Source organism: Mustela nivalis (genome assembly GCF_964662115.1).
Source record: "Mustela nivalis genome assembly, chromosome: 6".
NCBI lineage: Eukaryota > Metazoa > Chordata > Mammalia > Carnivora > Mustelidae > Mustela > Mustela nivalis.
In genome coordinates this window covers 89,261,068-89,282,294 of record NC_139025.1, presented here as the reverse complement: position 1 = coordinate 89,282,294, position 21,227 = coordinate 89,261,068, and the positions used below count along the sequence as shown (strand labels likewise).

General features: G+C 44.3%; 2 protein-coding genes across 8 annotated transcripts in view; both read right to left on the bottom strand.

Moving 5' to 3' along the window:
• Positions 1-13,263: 13,263 nt before the first annotated feature.
• LOC309866607 (uncharacterized protein) overlaps positions 13,264-21,227 on the bottom strand; it is a gene marked incomplete at its 5' end in the record, with an annotated part of 8,203 nt that continues 239 nt past the window's right edge. The window contains 3 exons of the mRNA XM_082734427.1: positions 13,264-13,564; positions 16,092-16,143; positions 18,347-18,681. Coding sequence (XP_082590553.1) covers positions 13,307-13,564; positions 16,092-16,143; positions 18,347-18,681 — 645 coding nt within the window. The 3' untranslated portion in view covers positions 13,264-13,306. The remainder of the gene's footprint in view (positions 13,565-16,091; positions 16,144-18,346; positions 18,682-21,227) is intronic.
• Positions 20,808-21,227, bottom strand: part of MEIS2 (Meis homeobox 2) — a 207,818-nt gene continuing 207,398 nt past the window's right edge. For all 7 annotated transcript variants that reach the window (XM_082735620.1, XM_082735617.1, XM_082735619.1 and 4 more), the window contains one exon: positions 20,808-21,227. This exon is cut by the window's right edge and continues 1,009 nt beyond it. The gene's annotated coding sequence lies outside the window, so the exon portion shown is untranslated.

Below are 21,227 nucleotides of genomic sequence, written 5' to 3'. Positions count from 1 at the left end.
TTATCTAACTTGAACCCAATGGTTCAGTAATTCGAAGACTCCCCAAACTCTATTCTCAGCTTCCTAACCATTACCCTGAAAACTCTGGGATTTGGAAGAATCCACACATCTCACTCCTTCCCTGAAATGCCTGAGTATTTCTGGAGAAAGTCACACAATGATAAGGGTGGTTGGTAAGTTTCAGCCACCTTCTGACTGTATCCTAATTAGTGGTTTCTCCTCTGCCCCCATCCCCTCAGCTGTGATTCTAAGCTTTTATCTCTCTATGTTCCTTCCTCATCACCCCCTTTCTCTGACTGCCTTCTACAAGTGGAGGAAAATCCAGGCCATGGAGTAGAAGCAACACCTGTATGTAATCCACATGTATACCTGACTTTACTTCCTTTCTTCTTTGTCTCAATAGAGTTGACTTTTAACTTTTACAAAATGTATTTTATGCTCTGGACCCCAGCTTGTACTACAACTTTCCTCCATTAAATTATATCTACTTTTTCCTACATGCTTCAACACTCCATTATTCTGTATATCTTCTTTTATTGCTTTCTCTTCAGCCATATAAATAAGCTCTGTTCTCTCTTCTCCTTTAAAGTAGAACATCCTTTGGGGCACCTGGGTGGCTCAGTGGATTAAAGCCTCTGCCTTCGGCTCGGATCATGATTCTGGGGTCTTGGGATCGAGCCCCATGTCAGGCTCTCTGCTCCGTGGGGAGCCTGCTTCCCCCCATCTCTCTGCCTGCCTCTCTGCCTGCTTGTGATCTTTGTCTGTCAAATAAATAAGTAAAATCTTAAAAAAAAAATAAAAATAAAGTAGAACATCCTTTGATTCTATATCTTTCCTTTGTCTGTTGCCATGTTGTTTTTATTTTTCCCATGAATAAAATTCTTGAAATAGTCTGCACCCACTGCCTCCACTTTTCTCACCTCCCTTTTGCTCCTCAAACCACAATGCCATCTGCCCATACCATTTCACTGAAATTGCCTTCTCCAAAGTCACCAACGACCTTTGAGTTGCTAAATTCATTGGGACACTTTTCAGGCCTTATCTTATTTAACCACACCCTCTCCTTTATCTTGTTTTTCCTTCAGAAAGATATCCATTAGACATTGAGGATACTGTACAGAACCAAACATAACTGACCTTGTCCTTATAGAATGCAGAATCTAGAAGACATAGACATTAAACAAAGAATTACATGATTAATTATTAAATACATGTAAATGTGATATGCTACAAAGAAAATTTAAATGTTATTATGAGAATAGAGGATCTAGCTTAATCTCGAGGGGAAATGGTTAAAAAAAAAAACTTGCGGAAATGGCACTTAAACTGAGATCTGAAGAACGAAGAGCAGTTTGCCCAATTAGAGATGGTGATGGAAAGAACATTCTAGATGAAGAAAACAAAAGCAGGAGCCCTAAGATGGGCAGGAGGATAGACTGCTTGGCAGCAAAAAAAAAAAAAAAAAAAAAGGGCAGTGTGATTAGATCAAAGAGAATGAGGGGATTCCACATGGGGCTGGGAGGGGGCATAGGTGTGAAATCACTCAAAATTTTAGATCATGTTAAAAAAAAATTGGACTGTATCCTAAGAATGATTTGTTTGCATCAAAGCATTTTATTTATTTTATTTATTTATTTTTAAAGATTTTCTCCGTTTAGGGGCACCTGGGTGGCTCAATTGTTGGGCATCCGCCTTCGGTTCAGGTCATGATCCCAGGGTCCTGGGATTGGGCCCTGCATCAGGCTCCCTGCTTGGTGGGAAGCCTGCTTCTCCTTCTCCCTCTCCCCCTGCTTGTGTTCCCTCTCTCACTGTGCCTCTCCCTGTCAAATAAATAAAATCTTCCAAAATAAATTTTAAAAATTTAAAAGAGAAGTTAAAAGGGGAAGAATTGTTCCTCAAAGTTATCCTTAATCAATAGAAAAGAAATGAAACATACTATTCTCTTTCCCAGCCACTACTTTGGGGCTGAAAGAAAAATATTTACGTAAAGAGAGGATAAATATTTATTCATTCATGAGCTAAGCTCCATTACATTTTCTTTTTTATAGGAAGAAATCTATAACTGTGCAATATCCTCTATTTGTCCACGTTTCTCTGTGCTTTTTGGTGTCCGTGCTATCTCGGATTATGAACTCTAGATGGCAGTGATCAAGTCAAGGTTTGTGCCGTGTCTGGACAATGCTACATACATTGCATAATACATAATAAACACTATTTGTAATTATAATAAGGGTGAGTTCTGCAAGAGGTAAACAAGGGTATAAAATTCATCTTCCGTATGGTTATTATTCCATTTATATGAGAAGTCCACTAAATTCACTGAACCATATCAGGCCACATCTGTTTGAAAACCTACCAGTTTTTATGAACATTAAATAAAAATGGTTAGATTTAATGACAATTTATCATATCCATGCAAAAGTAATGAAATGAAAACGTAGTGAAAACGAGGCCACGCTGATAGAGAAAGGAGTTTTAAATGTTAAGTTCAATGTTTTGTTTTTTATCCTTCCAGAAATCAAATATCTGCTACTTAGGCTCCAGAACTTTTTAATTGGAGGCCATTTTCGTTTCAGTGCTATGTTCTTTCTTGCTTAAGTATTAACAGACTGAGAAAATACGCCAAACATATTTATACACGAACTTTTCTCACAAAAGCAAGGTTTTTGAACCTGAGGAGAAACTGCTTGGGAGAACAATTCTACCACAAGGAGAAACAAGGAACACAGCCCTTACACAGACTGAAGATCAAGCTGGGGGATGCGGGAGAGGGAAGCAGACAGGAAGTGAAAAAGTTCTCCGAGCTGTATTTTATAGATGAAGTAAATTCTACTTGGATTAGACCTTCTAAGTTACTATGACAGAGGGTAAAGAGAGGTGGAAAGAAAAGTTTGAGTGACGTTTCTGACAGCAAGCTACAGAAATAACAATTTGACAGAAGAGGCCATCATAAATATAAGATCATCTCAGGCATGAATAGGATTTCCCTTAATGTAAAAAATATGGAGCACATGTAGGATTCAATTTGGGGCGAAGAGAAAGAGCCGGGTGGGCAGGTTACCTGGAAGCAAGCTACTGGGGCGGGGGGACGTCAAACAACTCTCGTAGCAGTTTAAATATCCCTAGTGAACATTTTTGGAGATTTGGAAGTATCGCTCTCAGTTATTCCTATTTATATCTGTTTCTAGCTTGATTGACTGAGATGACGTATAACCAATAAATAGAGAAGGCTGGGATTTCTATTAATACAAAGTTTGTTTTTGTGCCAGTACTGAGATCTATTTATCCTTCAGGTAGAGGATAGATCTCCTTCTTGCCTAATCAATACGGACATCACAGATCAACAACAAATCTTCATACTGGCAAACAGACCAGTCAATATCTTATTATTATTTAATAAGAATTTCATTGTCAGTGCGCTGAGAGGAAAAATATTAGTAGAAAAGTCTGCACGTGGTATTATAAATACTGCTCTATTCTAAGGGACAGAAGATGGAGAAGCGCCATGTCGTAAGAAAATTAGCCTCACATTCTGAGCTTTGGGATCTCCTCAGGAGATAGAGCTGACTAGTCTTATGAGTTGGACCTGGTTAGTTGCCATCTTTGGACTTCAGTTCTCTGTCAAAAAGGTAAAAGGGGTTGACCAAACTTCTCCCCAAAGCTCACCCTTCTGCATCTGAAATCTACAACAAGTAAATATCTTATTTTGAATTTACATTAGGTTAAGGATTTAACAATCAGCTGAAACAGGATGACTAACCCATAACGTGTTCCAGAAAAATATGAAATGACATGTTGAAGAGCATTTCAATTGAACAAAACAGATTTGTGTGTGTGCCACTATTGATATACAAATGTTGAATGTCTTTTACTGTATCTACTGAGTGTGATTGATAGGAGATGCCTCAATTTCAAGGTCTGTGAATTTAAGTAAATTATTGTCAGTGGTATCGCTTCTTTAAAAAAAAAAAAATTATACCCTTACAGAGAAGAGACAAATTGAGACAAGATATACATAAAGCATCAATTTAGCACAAACATCCCCTTACAGTTGTGAATATATCTGTGAACATGTATATGTGTATAGAGAGAGATGTGAATATATACGTATGTTTGTGTAGTTGGGAGTTTCTCAGAAAATTTGAGGAGCATTTTTACAATGATTTATGCTTTTCAGAATGTTTAGCATTTCTGTTTTGAAAACAACTTGTCTTCCTTTTCAAAATGTATGTGCTAAGCCGGCTCTGAGGTCAGAGTGAGCTGTCTTCACAGAGTTGTGTCGGCTCCCACTCAACGATTCTTCTACAAAAAAGGAGCCAGTGCAGGGACTGGTGGGGCAGTGAGTTTGAGTCCCATGTTGGGGGTAGAGATTACTTAAATAATAAATAACCCCTCTCCAAAAAAAAAAAAAAAAAAAAAGAGAGCGATTAGTGGTGCTATTAAGTCTCAAATCTTCAGCCCCTTTTCCAAAACACGACCAAACTATTGAATGTCAAGAGAAGGAAGAAAGTGTTTGCCTGTTTTGTTTTTGTTGTGTTTTTAAGATTTATTTATTTTCGAGAGGGGGGAAGAGAGAGAGAGAGAGCACGAGCAGGAGGGGGACAGAGACTCTCAAGCTGACGTCATGCTGGGCCTGGGACCTGATGCGGGGCTCCTTCCCGAGACTATGAAATCACCACATGAGCCAAAGTCAAGAGTAAGGCGCTTAACCAGCTGTGCCACCCAGGTACCCCAAAAGAGTTTCTTTTACTGAAATATTAAATCCTTGCTTTCACCCCTCCCTTTCTACCTTGGTTGGCCCTTTCTTCCTCCACCTCTCATTCAAATTCCCTTGCTTTGAGAGCGAAACATGAGTAAGTTTGTTGCAGAGAGGAAAACCAGCGAAGAGAAAACTTGGCTCCTCTCCCTTGCCTTGCTGTGTTCTCTCCCCTCTCATTTCTGGTGTATCTAACTTAGATTATGTCTGTTTAAATTCTCTTTATAGCCAGGATATTTTAGGTTTGCAGTATTTTTACGCCAAATATAAATAGCTTTAAATTTTAAAGCCATCATGTCACAAATATTTTACAGATTAACTTGATTTAAAACATAAATGAGTATCAAGTGAGAAAAGCACAAAGGTGGATTTCTCTTTCCAAAACATGTAGGTATCTGCTTTCACCTTAAAAGATTTTTAAAGTTTCTGATAGAGGTCCCTGAAAGTAAGTTCATGTTTAGCAAGATCATACCCAAGAAAGAAAGAAAGAAAAAAAAAAAAAAAGGAAAGGATTTGATGGGAGCCCACCCTGGGGCTAATTTCGAAGTTTCCATTTATGTCATGTCAGATTTGGGGAGACTGAACCCTCACTGAATGCATTGGTCTGACTGTCTCCCAGACTTGATACCCAGGGTTCATGACTGCAGTTCCTGGCACGGTCATAAATATTCATACCTCTACTAATAATTTGCAAGCCAAATTCATTTGGCTTTTTTCACCCCATCAATCTTATAATTAATAAGGGTGGTGCTCTTATTTCACTTTCCTCCAAAAGAAAAGATAAATGAAATAAAGAGTCATCCTGTAAATTTAAATAGGAGTGCCTCTCACTGATTAAAAGCTGATGCTATCATAGAGTGAGGGAAGAAGAGGCTTCAGCTCTTTCTCTCGCTGGTGACGGACTCCGGAGCCAGGGGAAGATGAGAGCTAAGGAACCATTTCCAGATGTGGCGGCATGAGCCTTGATCTGAAATGCTTGGTTATCTGTTAAATAATGCGTAGGAAGACTTTGAGATACTATGTTGAAAGTGAATCGTAGGGGATGTATTTACAAATTGTACTCTTATCTATTGTTTGGAGAGAGGGACGCTGAGTACAGCAGGCCCATATCCAGAGCATTGGATTCTAAACAGTCTGCAGATTCTGCCTGCAGCCTAGAAATGTAAAGACATTTTAGAAAGTTGTCAAAATTTAGTGATGACTGTGCCTGTAAAGTGACCGCCTTTGGATCAGAGCGAGAGCTGCATTTCTAAATCTAATTGTCAAGACGTGGTCTGCGCAGAAACACTGACGGAGGCATATGGACAAAGTGACTTGACAAATAAATCATGGTACATAGGACGTGGTGTAAATTGTCTGCTCCCATTGGATTTTCTAAGGTCATTTATAGCAAAGCAGGAAAATCAAACTGAACATAATTTAGAAATAAAATTTTGATAATTGAACTAAGTAACTTGAACTTGTCAATCACCTGTGACCTTATTCTATTTACACTTCACTTGAACATTCTAAAGTCCTAAGGCCGGTGGATAAGCTTCAAGTATGAACAGCCGCCCTCGCTCTGTTATGGGGGAGGGGGGGAGGTTTACCACTCCTTCTGAACAGATGATTTCATCTGTATTAAAATTAAGAGACTTGGATAAATAAGAGGAAAAAGCTTAACTTTGTAGTTAAGTGTTTGCCTCTGAACTTTCCTTTAGGGAGACGTACCTTAAAGATGCGAAAATGTGGTGTGTGTGTGTGTGTTGGTTAGTTTGTTTTAGGAGCTCCTGTCACCTGAGATATTCTTGAGACAACCCCCTGCTTCCACTTAATTATGTGAAGGTGTTGCGAGGGGAGGTCAGGCACTCCTAGTGTTTTGTTTTTTAAGATTTTACTTATTTATTTGACAGAGAGAGATCACAAGTAGGCCGAGAGGCAGGCAGAGAGAGAGGAGAAAGCAGTCTCCCTGCTGAGCAGAGAGCCCGATGCAGGGCTCGATCCCAGGACCGTGAGACCATGACCTGAGCTGAAGGCAGTGGCTTTTATCCACTGAGCCACCCCACGCCTAGTGTTCTTTATCCTTAAAGCTTGTGTACAAGTGTTTTGATCTATAAAAGCCTGTTATGTTCATGGCAATCCTTTTAAAATGCCTGAGCACAGCTTATACCTTAATTTTTACACCTAATTCTATGGGACTGTAATGATACATGGGATTTACTGACAAAAAAAAAAAGTTTTCCTGTATCGACATTTGAAAAAGGAGAGTAACTAGGGCACCTGCACGGCTCAGTCGGCCGAGCATCTGCCTTCTGCTCAGGTCATGATCCCGGGGTCCTGGAATCGAGTCCTGAGTCTGGCTCCTTGCTCAGCGGGGAGCCTGCTTCTCCCTCTGCCTGGTGTACCCCGCCCCCCCCCCCCCGCTCCTGCTCCTGCTCTCTCTCATTCTCTCAAGTAAATACAATGTTCAAAAAGTACTAATAACAAAATAGGTGTGCTTCTCCCTCAGTTACCCCTAAGTCCGACTGGGCCTCTTTCTAACCTCCCTCATTCAGTCAGCCGCGGCGTTGAGACCGAGCTGCACGCCCCCAGAAGACAAGTGCCACAGGCTGGGACTCCAAGACACCTTTGCAAGGAGTTTGCTGTTGCTTTAGGGGATATGAGACTCAGCCTGTGCAGGTCCCTCCCTGGGGAGGATGGCGGTAATTGGCTATTCCTCACTCTCCCCTGAGCTGGGAGGGCTTTTTTAAAAATCTATTACCCTGTTGGGTAATATAGAATCCCTTTCCTCTCTCACTCACACTTCAAAAGCAGAATTAGACCCACCGAAACCTTGTGGGGGCTTTCTAGGTCTTCGCTCTCGCTCTCCTAAGTCACCAACAGAACACAGTTTTTCTGCAGGGGAGCTGCGAAGGATGGCAGATCTAGGGATGACAGAAGAACTTGGGGGTGCGGAGGTTCTGATAGTCACCCCTTCTCTCCTTCCCAATCTGCTCATAGACCCAGAGGCAGACCTTCTTTTCATCCTCAGTGCCACCCCAGGTCATACTGAGGCCCTGATGCCTCCCCTCCCAGCTAAGGCTGCTGCAGGGGCTGGGGGCAGAGCAGGCTGGCCCCAGCCAGGCCACCTTCTTGATTTTTAAAAGGTGCTGGAGGCTAAACGCTTAAGTTCGGGCTTGGCTCTTGGGATCACAGAATTTCTCGCCTGCTTAGAACCTGAGGACTAGATGGCTTCCTAATTCTCTTTGCAGCTGGGGAAACCCAAGAGCATGAGGGAAGAGGAAGATGAACATCTACCCCCCACCCCCCACCCCGCCAATGGGTGTCCTCCCTAAGACCCAGAGCTGCGTGGGCAGAAGAGATGCATACCCCTGCCCACCCTGCAAGGAGTTCTGGGTTGGGGGGGGGGCACACCAGCTGTGCTCCTCCTCAGCCAGGGAGACTAGAAAGGTTTTACAAATAAGCTGGTGTTGTTTGATGTTCTTCCCTTCTCTCTTTGAAGGCTTGGCGGCCAAGGTCCGTAGGAACAGGGTAGGACTGAGTCAGAGAAGAGATAGTCATTGTGAGTTTTGTGGCTATTTCTGTAGACGTGTGCCGAGATCACCCTGCATGTTTGTAGAAGGAGGTGGGGTAGGGAGTAGAGACAGACAGAATGCACGAAGCTAGGGAACTAGAGACTGTAACTCGAGTCAGAGACACACCAGACCCCAAGTACTGCTGCCTCACCTTGCCTACACATCTGCAACAGACCCCTCTTCCTCAGGGGTCCAATGTGAGCCTTTTTTATGCATCAGCCCTAAGAACATTCTTTGTTTCCCCAGGATGCAGAGAGGGAAGCTGGTGGGGGGAAAGTGGGGCTAAAGTGGCCCTTGGGGCTGGAGTGACAGGTGACAGAGGGGCAGGCAAGAGAGCTGGGCTCTGGGGTGTCTGCTGCGCTGCCCAGTGCTCACCCCTCCGCCCGCAGGCCCACCTGCCTTCAAATCCTTCATCTTGAGAACACAGGACTTCCTTCCGCTGATTTGGCTTGTTTTCTATATGAAGGGAAATTATGACTGGTATTTTTATTTTTCAAAGTTGCATTTACCTGAGAGTGTCTACCGGGCGTGAATGGAGAGCTAAGAAGAGTTTGGATAATTCCCAGTAAAAACTAGCATGAATGACAGTTTGTGTTAGAACTAAAACGGGGTTACTTTTGGACAGCAACCAGGATTGGCTCTGTATTGGGATAGAAATAATCCTCCTGATAGATTCCTATGTGTGGGTTTCTTCAAGGTCCCTCTTCTGCTGATTTCAAAAAGTGAATGGGCTGAAGTAGCCCAAGAACCTACTTCTGTGTCAGTGTGTTGTAGAGAACTACTTCGGACTTCAATGGATCTCCCTGAAGTCCACAAAGACAGGCAACATAGAGGCCAGGGAAAGGGAAATTCACATTAGCTAGGGCATAGATGACAAAAGGGAAGAGGGAGCTAGAGAGAAAACAAGGAGAGGTGGAGAGAGAAGGAGGGAGAGGGGGCGGGGAGGAGGGGGCGGGAGAGACACAGAGATTTTCACACGTGCAGACTGAGGGCTTTGAAGCCTTCGACCCCGACCCCCAAACCCGAGTGCATCTCACAAAACAGGTTCGGCTCGTATTTCAGGCGGTCTCCTAGCCCCGCGTCCGTCCGTTGTCCCCGGGGCTCTAATTCACTCCTGCCCTCTCTGCACAATGACATTCGAACCTGGGAAAATAATTGCATTAGAGCAGATTACTTATAACCGATAGTTATCCGTCTTTTTCTGTTCGACAGAAGTCTATTAAACTCAGCACAGTCATTACCAGCTGAGCTCTAGAGCGCGCCTTCATTAAGAAAATTAAAATCATACTTTTGAATCTAAGCAAAGCCTGCGTAGGTCTCCAGAGCCTGCGTCTAACCCCGACGTTGTGGTAAGCCTGATTTTCTCGCGAACCGATCTCTGCTTTTTGGATACAGTAGGTCAGGGCGGAAAGATTGAGTGGGATGACAATTACTTGAAGATAGGGATGTCTGAGCTCTAGAAGTACCATCTTTCTTCCCAGCCCCTTACCCCCTCCCCCCACCACCTTCCCTCTGGCAGATCGTTTCTCAGGCACTTTCCAGTTAAAGGCACCACACCTGTGCAGGCGTGACAGAAGATCTGGGGAGCCCTGTGGGTGGCTGAGGCTGTGGGTGGGGGACAAGGAAAGGTGTGGGTCCAGGGCCCAGGGAAGCCAGAAGGGGGAACTTCCCCAGCTGACGTCTGCGGCCAGAGGCCCAATCTAAGTGCACGTGTTTGACACACGCACACACACACGCAGACACACAAAGGGGGGAGGCAGACTGCCCCCCCTTCTTTGCATTTCACACTCGATCTGGGACCAATGTGGCCTATGAGCCTTTTGTCCAACCAGACACGGAAGCCTGGCCCCGGGACTGAGCTGGCAGCTGCATGAACCTCAGACCAGGATCCTCCGTCTCTCTGGCCGAATCTTCACCCTCTGGGGACCTATTTGGGTTTCCTCCTTGGCTCCGCCGGAGCCTCAGCTCGAGGTGCGCCTTGGAGACTCAGGGCGCAGAATCGGCCCAGCTTCTCCCTCTCCTGCACCCCAGCTAGGAGAGGAGGGCACAGGTGGGAAAAGTGACTGGGGAGGGAGGGCAAAACCCCCTTCCTCTCCTCCCCGAAGCCTCAGGGTAACATCTCCCATTGCTCCAGCAGAGGTGGGATCTCCAACTCCACTTTCTACTGGAAACATCACCCGGCAGGAGAGCTGTCTGCTCAGTTAGGAGGGGGCGCTTTTGCATTGATTTTCTGTGGCATCTGGAAATTCGCAGGGCTTGAAGAATAATTTTTAGCATGTTTTGTTGTGGTGGTTGTTAGCCACTGCCCTTTGTCTCAACATTTTGCTTTTTATAATGTTAATTTCTGTGTCTTTCTCTGAAAGGTCTGCCCAACTCAGGGCTCTCAAGAAAAACACAATGGCTTTTGCACATTTTCGGGGTGTCCTCTCCCTGGGCTCTAGGAGCAGGGAGATGCTGCTTTCATTTTTTTTTTTTTTTGTCAGAATGCCCAGTAATAGAGTTCTCCACCCCTCTTTCTCTATGTCTAATGAGGGCTTTGAGGTTTATTAGGGGAAAATAGCACACACCCCCTCAGCCCTCAAATACAGGATTAGGTGGAGTTTACTTGAAAGTGTATAATATTGTTGTTCCTTGGCAAGTGTCTCATTTTCTTTTCCATAATTTCTATCTGACACCAAAGCCTACAAAATTCAAGTGATGAAAGTCAGCGAATACATGTGGACAAGTGAACATCTTTTATATCTCCACAATTTTCAACTCGCTGAGCTGGCGGATTTTTTTTTTTCTTAATTTTTTTTCCAGGGAAAAAGAAAATAAAGCAAAAGCACCTTCGCCGTTGTTTTAACATTTAGTTCTCATCAAATGTAGATGCATCATTCGATTTCTTTTTCCTGTGTAGCAAAAGGCAAGGAAATCAGAAACAAACAGCAGCTTTCTAACAGCAGGAAATCCAAGACTTTCGGGAAGGTTTTCGTCTCTCCTGTCTTCCCCCTCTTTCTCCTTAAAGCAAAACAAAAGCAAAGATAAAGAAGGAAGAAACACCATTCCTCACAAAGAGTTTATTTTGTTGCCACAATACAGGGGTGGAGACAGTTAACGGCTTTTTGAAATGATAATGCTTAGTGATCCCATTCATTTAATCATAATCTTCAAGTGGTTTAAGATTAATGGCCAGAGGTGTCTTCAGTCTCTTCCTAAGGACCTTTGCATTAATTTACGTAGAACATTGACCAGACTGTCAGTGTCTCCAAATTTCATTAAGTCAAACTGAGACAAATACAATGAGATGTTCCCATTTTCTTCATCTGTGAGAATTTCTTACTGGAAATGTCTCTGCTTGGATTCAACTGCACTGGGGACACCTGCTTTCTTTTCTTTATTCTGGATAGATAAATACAGATATATAAAATGTGTGTTTTATAGATACATAGGTATTTACCTGAACCAATATTGTTTGCAGATAGCTTCCCTTCCACTTCGGAGCTTAATGAAGACCTTTCCAAAAGTCAACTTCAGTGGCAGGTAGCAGGTTCTGCTGCCCCCCAAGACCAGGATTTATATTTAAGGGAAGTTTGAACTCCCTGAACTTTTTCACAACCGACCCAAAAAATAATCATAATAGTGAGAACAACTTGGAGTATAAATATTTAATTTACCTCGGTTGTCACACTAGCCCCAGTAAGTCTTCAAATCACACCCCGACGGGAGGCAGCCCTTCCCGGGCGCGAAGACCGGGGCCGCCTCTGCCTCGCGCTAGGAGCGCTCCTTCCCTGACGTCCTCTAATCCCCGACCCGGTTCGGAGCATCCCCCAAAGAGGAGGGGTTGGAGAAGATGTGACACAGGGCGGTTCTAGGGAGAAGCGAGGGGAAAGAGCGGATTCTTCAAAGAGGAGCTCCGGGTAGCCTGGCAAGAGATGAGCGCGTCGGGAGACCCATCTTTCTCCTGCCGCCCTCCCTGCCTTCCCCGGCACCTCATTTCTGAGTGCAGTTTCCACAAAATCCCGAAATCCGGTAACTTGAAAAAGCAGACCCCCCCCCCCCCACTCCCTACACACTAAAGTTGTTCCTCCTCGCAGATCCACACTCTGGGGGGTTGGGGTGGGTCCTAGCTGTGGTCAGAAGACTTTCCCGAGTCGGGGCTGCTTTGCCAGCGCCTCTCCCGGGAGTAGAGACTGGCGGGGACGCGGCCGCGCCTGCCCGCCGGAGCCTGCCCGGCTCGCGCTACCTGTGCGCCCTCGCCTTCCAGGGGTCCGGAGTCAGCGCCGAGTAACTGGCAAACCCAGAAGACGCCTGTGCGCGCCACGACGGCTGAAAAAATAACCAGACACTCTCAAACCGTGCGAGTCTCACACTTGCACTGGACGTGAAGCACTAGAGGACGATCAAGTGTCAAAGACATTGGCGGTTTATTTGGGGGGGCACTTCAGCTACCCTTTCCGTTTCCAGCAAAATTGAGAAGCACCGGGGAAGAAAGACTGGGAACACGAGGGGAAAGACCGTGTGTGTGTGTGTGTGTGTGTGCGTGCGCATAGGTAGAGAAAGAGGTGACAACTTTTTAAACACATTCTCTAATTTGGGGGGAAAGAAACAGTCGAGGACCAGTATTTCTTTGCAGTGTAGGGAAGGGTCGTTCAAGACGAGGAGCTGAATTCCGACAGTGAGTCTTCGGGACTTTACTGAAATCGTGGGAGTTCCCTGGGAGTTTTGTTTTGCGAAGCTGCAAACTATTGTTTTGTATTAACCCCTTTCCCCAATCAGAGATCCATTTAAAAATAATAATAACTTCTACAGCCTCGATTAAACACGTTTCCTTAGACTTAGAGTCTGCAGCTTGACAGAAACAAACAAATCACAGCAAAAACAAAAACAAAAACAAAGGAAAGAATTTAGAGAAAGAAAAGGTGTCCCTTTCCCAGTCAATTGATAGTTTATTCCCCGGAGGCCAAGTGAAGGTTGGGGTTTCTTCATACTTTATTATTTTTAATCATTTATTCATTTAAATGCTCAGCCTTGGCAAGCTATTCCCCTGCCGCGGGGTTTTGCTGCAGAGCCGAGGTGGGGGTGGTGAAAAGGGAATCAGTACTGGGGAGGGGGTTTCGGGGGGGGGGGGCGCAAAAAACCACGATTTGCTTCGCAGGGGGCTGACCCACCGCCGTCTACTCCGCTCGCCAGCAGGGGGCGCTCTGATGTTATATGTGAACGAGACAGCCCAGCCGCTCAGAGCTCCGAGGACCGGTTTTGCAGTTTCGCGCAGCTGCAAAAGGAAGGGGAGGGGGGATTGAAGGTCCAAAACCCTCAACAGCTATTCCATTTGGGTTTTTGCCCTCTGTTCGGAAATGTACCTACACCTCACTTTCCCTGCCCACCTCGCTCACTGCAACCCCCTCCCCACCAACCTCTTTCATCGGCATCTATGCAGCTCCTGTGTAATCTCTCTCCCTGGCTTTGAAATATACATTAATGCAACTTATTAAATGCGACGATGAATAGTCAACATTTTTTTCGCCTGTTAGTTCCGCTGATCCAAGCAGGATTTATTTGCAGATCTCACATCCCGGAGCCATAATGCTTGATTTTTTTTCCCCCCCTTTAAATAAAATTGGTCAAATGTTGACAACCTTTAAGCCAATCTAACACTCAAGATTAGTGATGGGAAACTAATGAGAAAATATCAGATCGCCCGGCCTGAGGGCTGCCAATTAAATCTTCGCTGATTGAAAAATAAAAGCGGACTTGGGGTGTGAGCCCAGCTCAACTTCAACTATTAATTTAACATGTTGCCGGGGTCTGTGCCTTCTCTCCTCTCAACTGCTTCTCGTAACACAGCTTCCTCTTCTCTCATCCTTCAACCTAAAAGCCAAATGTTATTTCTCGGAATATTTCAAGAGGTCCAAATCAGGATGATCATTTCTTACACGGTAAATATTAGGCCTGTAAGCAATATGATTTAACTAATTAGAAAATTTACATCATTAAGTCTCAGGGAGAGAAAAAAGAGAAACAAATCTGCCAGTCATTTTAAAGGAGACAGGCACTATTGAAGTGTGAAGAAATCGGCTCTAATTCAAAAAGGCAATCGGGCAGAAAAAGCCCTCAACATTACCCTGCTAGTTATTAATCAGAAAGGGCTCTCTCCCCCCACCCTACCCTCCTCCTCTCAGCACTTAGTTTAAGTTCGGTTTTTTTGTCAGTGGCCCATGTCATATTTATATTGAGGTTTTTGTCCGCTAAAGGATTAAAACTTGAAAATGTTTCAATATGAAGAAAACAGAATCCTCAAAGGGAAAAATATTCGCAGGATCACCTCTCTTCCAGACAAGCAAACCTGTTGTGATCAGCAATTCTCACCCCCCCCTTTATTTTTTTTCCCCATTCTTTCATTTTTTTCCTTCCCATTAAGTTCCTATTTTGAAACCTGCTTGGTGAGAACTAGATAGTCTTTGTGTTCTGCTCCCCTCCCCCTCCGTTCTTACACCCCTCCTTCCTCCAAAGCAAGAAACTTACACTGAAAGCTGAAAAGTACAAATACATTAACAAAGCCCCACTCACTTGACAAAAAGGCCAGGGTCTAGGCTTACACATCAGGCATCTAAGCAAAGGGGGATCAGTTGGGTGGGGCTACAGACAAAAGATGATGAACTAGAAATTTCCCCCATCTATGTATAATATTTGATGGTGTGGTTAAAGGGGGGAAAGACAGGTAGGTGTGAATAATTTTAAAGTGCACTGTGGTGCTGGGCGGCTTTTTCTCCATTCCCCACTTCTCTATTGAGTTTAAAACAGCAGCCTCATTAAATCTAGGTGCCCCTTCCCATCATACTCTTACTCAAGCCCTTGGTACACCACACACATAGCCCTCTCCCCAGTCTTCACATTCTCAGCAAATTAACTGAAGTGGGGGAACTAACTGCAAATGAACTTTAAGAGCAGCTCTATTTGGAAACTCGGGCCCTTCCTGGCATCTCGGAGGACTTGTTCCTAAGCAGACACTGGGTTAAAAAAAGAAGAAGAAGAAATTAATAGCAAGCTTTAGATATTCGATTTCCCTTCATTATTATTTCTTTTTAAATTACAAAGAGGTCTCAAAGGCTCATTTTTCCACCTTAGCCCATTCTCCTCTTCTTAGGTTCCATTCTAGCCTCATTTTCTTATCTTTCTCTCTGTCTTACATCCTGAAAGTTTCACTACATTGCTTCCTACCAAATCCCTGGGCCTGGAATTCTCAAGTCAGGGCTTCTGTGGGCCTGGGGCAGCTCCCCAACGTTAGTTCAATGCCATTCTCCACCTTACCAGATTTCAGCTTTGCAGGAGAGAGCAGTAGCAGACCTGGGCTATTAACACACCACAGTTAATTCTCTGCGGGAACTTTTACTAGGTGGGACGTGTGGAAGGAGAAAACATCTGTAAACAGTGAGCGCTCCTGAGGGTAGGGAATGAGCTCTGACACAGAGGTCAGAACACATATAAAATATGGGAGAATTTGTGAAAGAGTTCAGAGTTAAATTTTGGCTAAATAAGGAGAGGAAGGAGAAAGGGGGGGCATGCTGGAAAGAGTCTAGCGTGCTCCCCCAAATGCTGCTGCTTTCCTGGCCATCACAGAGCAGATGGGAGTCGAACGTGCTCCTCTTTGAAAAAGATTAGAGTAAAATGGACACTTCTGTCACTTTCAGGAGGCGGGACACAGAGAGGTGAAAATATACAAGACAATGGCCTCTGGCGCTGGAGGGCTCCCCTGGAGGGCTCCCCACCCTGTGCCCCGTCCCTCTCGGAACACTCCTTACCTTTGTTGCTGGGATTTGATCTGACACACTGGATATTCCTGGTCTAGGTTCTCTGGGAGGAAAAAGACCATGAGAATCAACCGGTCTCTTGCATCTACACCGAAGCCAAGAAGCATTACAATGAAATTTACAGCGCCTTTAACAACTCGCAAGTAAAGCATTAAAATTCTCTTTAATTGAGAAAATATTGATTTTTAAGTGTAGAAAAGGCAAAATCGTAATTTAGCTGCAAACTTTCAGGCGAGAATATAGCGTATTATGTCGCCATATTATGGATCGACCCTTTATACCCATGCAATATCACATCTTTAATTGCGCTACTTTATGAAGTGATAAAGACAAAAGATAACCCGACTTTAGCAAAGGCTAAACAAAAAAGAGAGAGAGGACCTAGAGTAATTTCCTTTTCCAGTTATTTACAAAAGAATTGTCTCTTTTTTTTTTTTTTGAAGCAGAAAAAAAAATGCCCAAAGGGGAGGAAAGAAATAAAAAGAACGGAAAACCACAGACTAGTCTAAAAGCAACTCACATTAGTAAATCCGTTGATATTCTTTAGCAAAGGAGGAATCAAGCCAACGCATTTTGAGAAAATGCATTCACGGGCAAAATTGCATCCTCCTTTAAACGAAACAAACCTGGGTCTATTTTCTTACTTTACTCCCAGTCCTTTGGGGGGGGGGGCAGAATCCATTGGTGGATAGGAAAGGGAAAGAAAAATCAGGCTTTCTATGTTATTTCTGTATCGGTTTTTGGTATTATAGAGGAGTAAAGAAGTTTTTGTGTGGTGGTTTTTCATTGATCAGTCACTCTGAGCTAATGTAATTATCCTCATCAATAGGAGGCTGCAGAGAGAATCATTATGTGGGTGACATTGATAAATGATCGCCCAGGAACGGCCCTCTCGCGGGCAGCCCCCCACATCTGACCCTCCCACACACACAATGTAGTCATAGAAACACCTAGAGAACCTCGAGCACCGCCGTGAAGGGGCATGAGAGGGAAGAAAAGCCTCGGGCGGCCGAGGTGGGGGCGGGGGCGACCGGGGGCGGCCAGTCCCAGCTCCAAACCAGTCCCAACGACAAAAACAGCCAACCGCGGGGAGCGAGGAGGGCGTTGCGGCTGGGAGAATCCCCCTTCCCAGCAGCGAACCCTCCCACAGTTGCTCACAACAAAGTGAAAATCCGCCCTCCAGACGGACCCATTCCTCCACACCTTTTCCCATGTGCGACCTCACCACCAACAACATCTGATGTTTGCCGAGACACACATTCAAATAGGTTCCTCCAAAGGAGTTAAATCATTAGGTTACGAAACCTGTAGGCATCTCATTCTCACTCGGGTTCCCCGTTCAAAAAAACCCCAAACCAACCAACCAAACCCATCTGAACAAAGGCAGCAGCTGGGTGCCCCCCCCCCCGAGATGCCCCCCCCCCCCCCGTTTTTCACCGGGCGACCCCTTCCTTCCTTTCTCGACATCTCTTAACTCGGAGCCTCTGATGATGAGATAATGGATTTTGCGGTTGTTCCTGTCGGGGGTGGTGGTGGGGGGAAGCCTACCGAACCCCATGTTTTCATCTTTTGACTGTTTTATTTAAGCCAATGGGAAAGTATTGAGAGCAGTAATTGATTCATAATGATCTATAAATCGATGTGGGAAAGCGGGGGTGGGGGTGGGAGTGGAGGTGTGCGAAGAGTAAGGGGTTGGGGGGGGCGATGCTGTTTATTTATTTTATTTCCAAAGCTTCAACTAAAGTAGCTTTGACACTGTTGGGGCTGGAGGGGAGGAGCTGTTGGGCTCTGCTGGATCATCCATCATCGCTGTCACCCAGAGTCTGCCCCGAGGAGCCGTAGACGCAATCTCCCTTCTGTCTCTACACCGAAACTATTAATATTAAAACCTCCCTTCAAACAGTGCCCCGACGGTCTCCATTCTCATCACGGTCTGACCGGCCTCCCCCGTCAGACCTGGTTTCCCCCCTCCCCGCGCCCCGCAGCTCCGTCCCAGCCCCGGCCCCGCGGAGGGAGCTCGACGACGCGTGCGACACCCCGAGTGGATGACTGCCACCGTTAGGGGCCCCCTCCCGCCGCCCCCCATCCGTTGGAAGCGCGTTGGTCTACCTCTAACACCGCGCAAAGGGAAGGCCGGGGGAGGGCAGGGGCAGCGGACGAGGAGGGGGAGAGCCTGCCCACCCCCGCCGCCCCGGCCCGCCCCGGCGCAGCCTCCTCCCGGCCTCGGGGCGCGCACACGTCCGCACCGAGCCTGCTCCTGGGGCGGCGGCGGCGGCCGGCGGAGCTGCAGGGCGAGGGCCCCTCGGCCGCGTCCGGACACCAGCCCTTCCAACACGGTGGCTACTTGGGGCAGAGCAGCCTCCTTACCAAACGGCTGGCCTGCAAGACTAATGGGGAACTTGCGGGGATCCGGGTCTAGTCCCTTTGAAGGAAGGTCCCTCCTCCGACAGCTGTTAGAGATATTAGCCACATTTCCCTTCCCAAACCTGCTCCGGGTTAACAGGCCCACGGGGGGGGGGGGGGGTGAGGGGGGGGGCAAGGAGGCCAGGAGGGTCCTGAGGTCCCTTCCCCACCAATCTAACTAGGGGGAGCTGCAGAGAGTTGGGGGGCGGGGGGCACGCGGACCTGGAAGTGCTGACCTGGGTGGTGGGAGGGAAATGGGGTGGATGGAAGACACAGACTTTCCTGGTCTTTTCTTTTTCCGTTTAAATGTGGCTTCTTGCTCAATTCCCAACCCTTAACAGATGGCGACTGCAGTTCTCTCAGAATCTCTTAAAGAAAGGGAAACCTTTGGAATTTATTTCTGCTTTTGCTTTTCCATATAAATAAAAAGTGTTTTTATGTTACTCTTGTTTTGGAGAACATAAGCAATTTTATTCAGACTACAGTATTTCCTTTAACACTATATGGTTGTCAAAACACCATTCCCAGTTTCTTTGCTTTTGACAGCTGAGTCTTTCTTAAATATACCCAAATCGGAACTCTTTATACTAAATAGTAAACCCGAGATAGGAGCAAATGCCTTCTGAGGTGGTATATAAAAAAAAAGCATTATAAAAATTGGACAACTCTACTACCTCTTGGTCTTAGCATATGGGGGTGGGGGGAGAAAATACAAACAAGTATTATTACAATTATCTCCAAATATTGAAGAAGGTTAAGGTTAACATGATTTATATGAGGATCTAAGCCTGACATGATTTTATTCACTAAAACCAAAGGTAGAGAGCTTTGGGATCTCAACTTTGACGAAATAGCTTAATAATAATTTAATTAAATACTTCCTAAACACGAACCATTACCAAGTAAACTCTGCAGCATTAATGTACTGAGAGGAAAGGAAGAAAAACTTCTCCAAACATATTTTTTTCTCCAGCAGATGTGAGTTAATTTGTAAATACAGACCTTTACCTAAAAGCATTTAAAGTAAAAATATACAAATATTTAAATTTAAATTTTGCAAAAAGACTCCTTGTATGCTGGGATAACAAAAGGGAGAGGGAAGCTCTTTTCCAAGTGGCATAGAATTACTCCGTTAATGACCAACAATCAGCTTGTGTCAGAAGTGTTATTTTTACATTGAAAAAGCAGCCTATCAATTAAGCTGATAGATGTGTTAATAAAAAAAAAATCTACCTAACTAAAAAAAAATACAAAACAATAGAAATTTATTTCCTTGTTTCTTTATATACAACTTCCATTGATGTTTTCTGCAATGGGAAGATGGCAGAAGTCCAAGTGAGACACAAACTTGGATTTCCGAGCTGGTGAACTATTTCCCCATCAACCTGACATCACAGAACTAGTTTTATGATATTTCTTCTACACATGGGGTTAAAAAATGTAGGTGTTTCAAAATTCCAGGAATAGTGTATTTATTTTAAAAATTGAGGGGGCATGCAAATACCTCACACTTTTTTTTTCACTTTGCACACTTTATCAGGCATTGTTTGTACAGTACCAGCAAGCCAGTAACAGATTTCTAGGAATGTTGTGTGATACTCTGAAAATGGCATTATATTGCCTGTTTGCTGTTTAGAAAAAAATTTACGTTTAGTCATCCAATTCATCACACTAGAGTGTCTGCACGTGGAGGTGTCTGAAATAAAAAGACATCATAACAAAATTTATATTAAATATTAATGATTAAGTAATCTTTTCAACTCAGGATTTCAAACTCCATAGAAGTTGTTTACTCATCTATGAACATCTATATGTAAATTTTAATTTACATATTCAACAGTATTTTAGTAAGTAAGAGAAAAAACACAGGCAGATGAATTATCTTTGAGCACAGACGTTATTTCTTATGATGTAAAATTAACCCTGAAAAAGCCCCTTATTCTGACAGAGGATGAACATGGAAAGCTTTATCAGAAAGTACTTTTTTCAACATCATGCATCTAAAAAGGAGGTTAGACATATTGAATGAAGGTAATCTTTCAACCCAGCTCATCGCACAACACACACACACACACACACACACGCACACGCAAATTCATACCTTTAGAAGTTCTCTGCTGGTGGAATTTCTAAGCTAAATATACTAACCACTACAGAAGGTTCCCTTAAAAATTATTGGTGAGTTTCGAATATGGCCAACTTCTGGGGAACGAAACCACTACCCACTTGTAATACGGTAGAGAGAGTAGGCACTGTGCAACCTTGCCTTAAAACTATGAAAAACACAAAAGCCTAACAAAAAAATCAAAAATGAAATATTTATTACCGCATTTTGTGACTTAACACCTTTTTTTTTTAACATAACGTCACAGTCCTCATACAAGTATTTTAATGTAAATTTGACAAAGCTTAAAGGTAACAGCATTTTCTTCTAGTGAGGAACACGTGCTGAGAAAAGAATTCATGGACATACAATACCAATTCCACAGCAGATCTGATACTAGCAAAAACATTCTTTTTTTTTTTTTCAATTGAGGTAAACACATAGAATATCTAACATGAAACAATTAATAGACCGAACTCTGTACGAAGTTTGTTACAGTATTCTCTTGCTCCTTTTTATCCCCCAAGCTTTGAGTTTCTGATAAAGTCCTAGTTGTGATGCTAGGACCATTAATAACTTTCTTGTGTTGAGGAAAGCTGCCCAACTTGAGATTGTTTTGT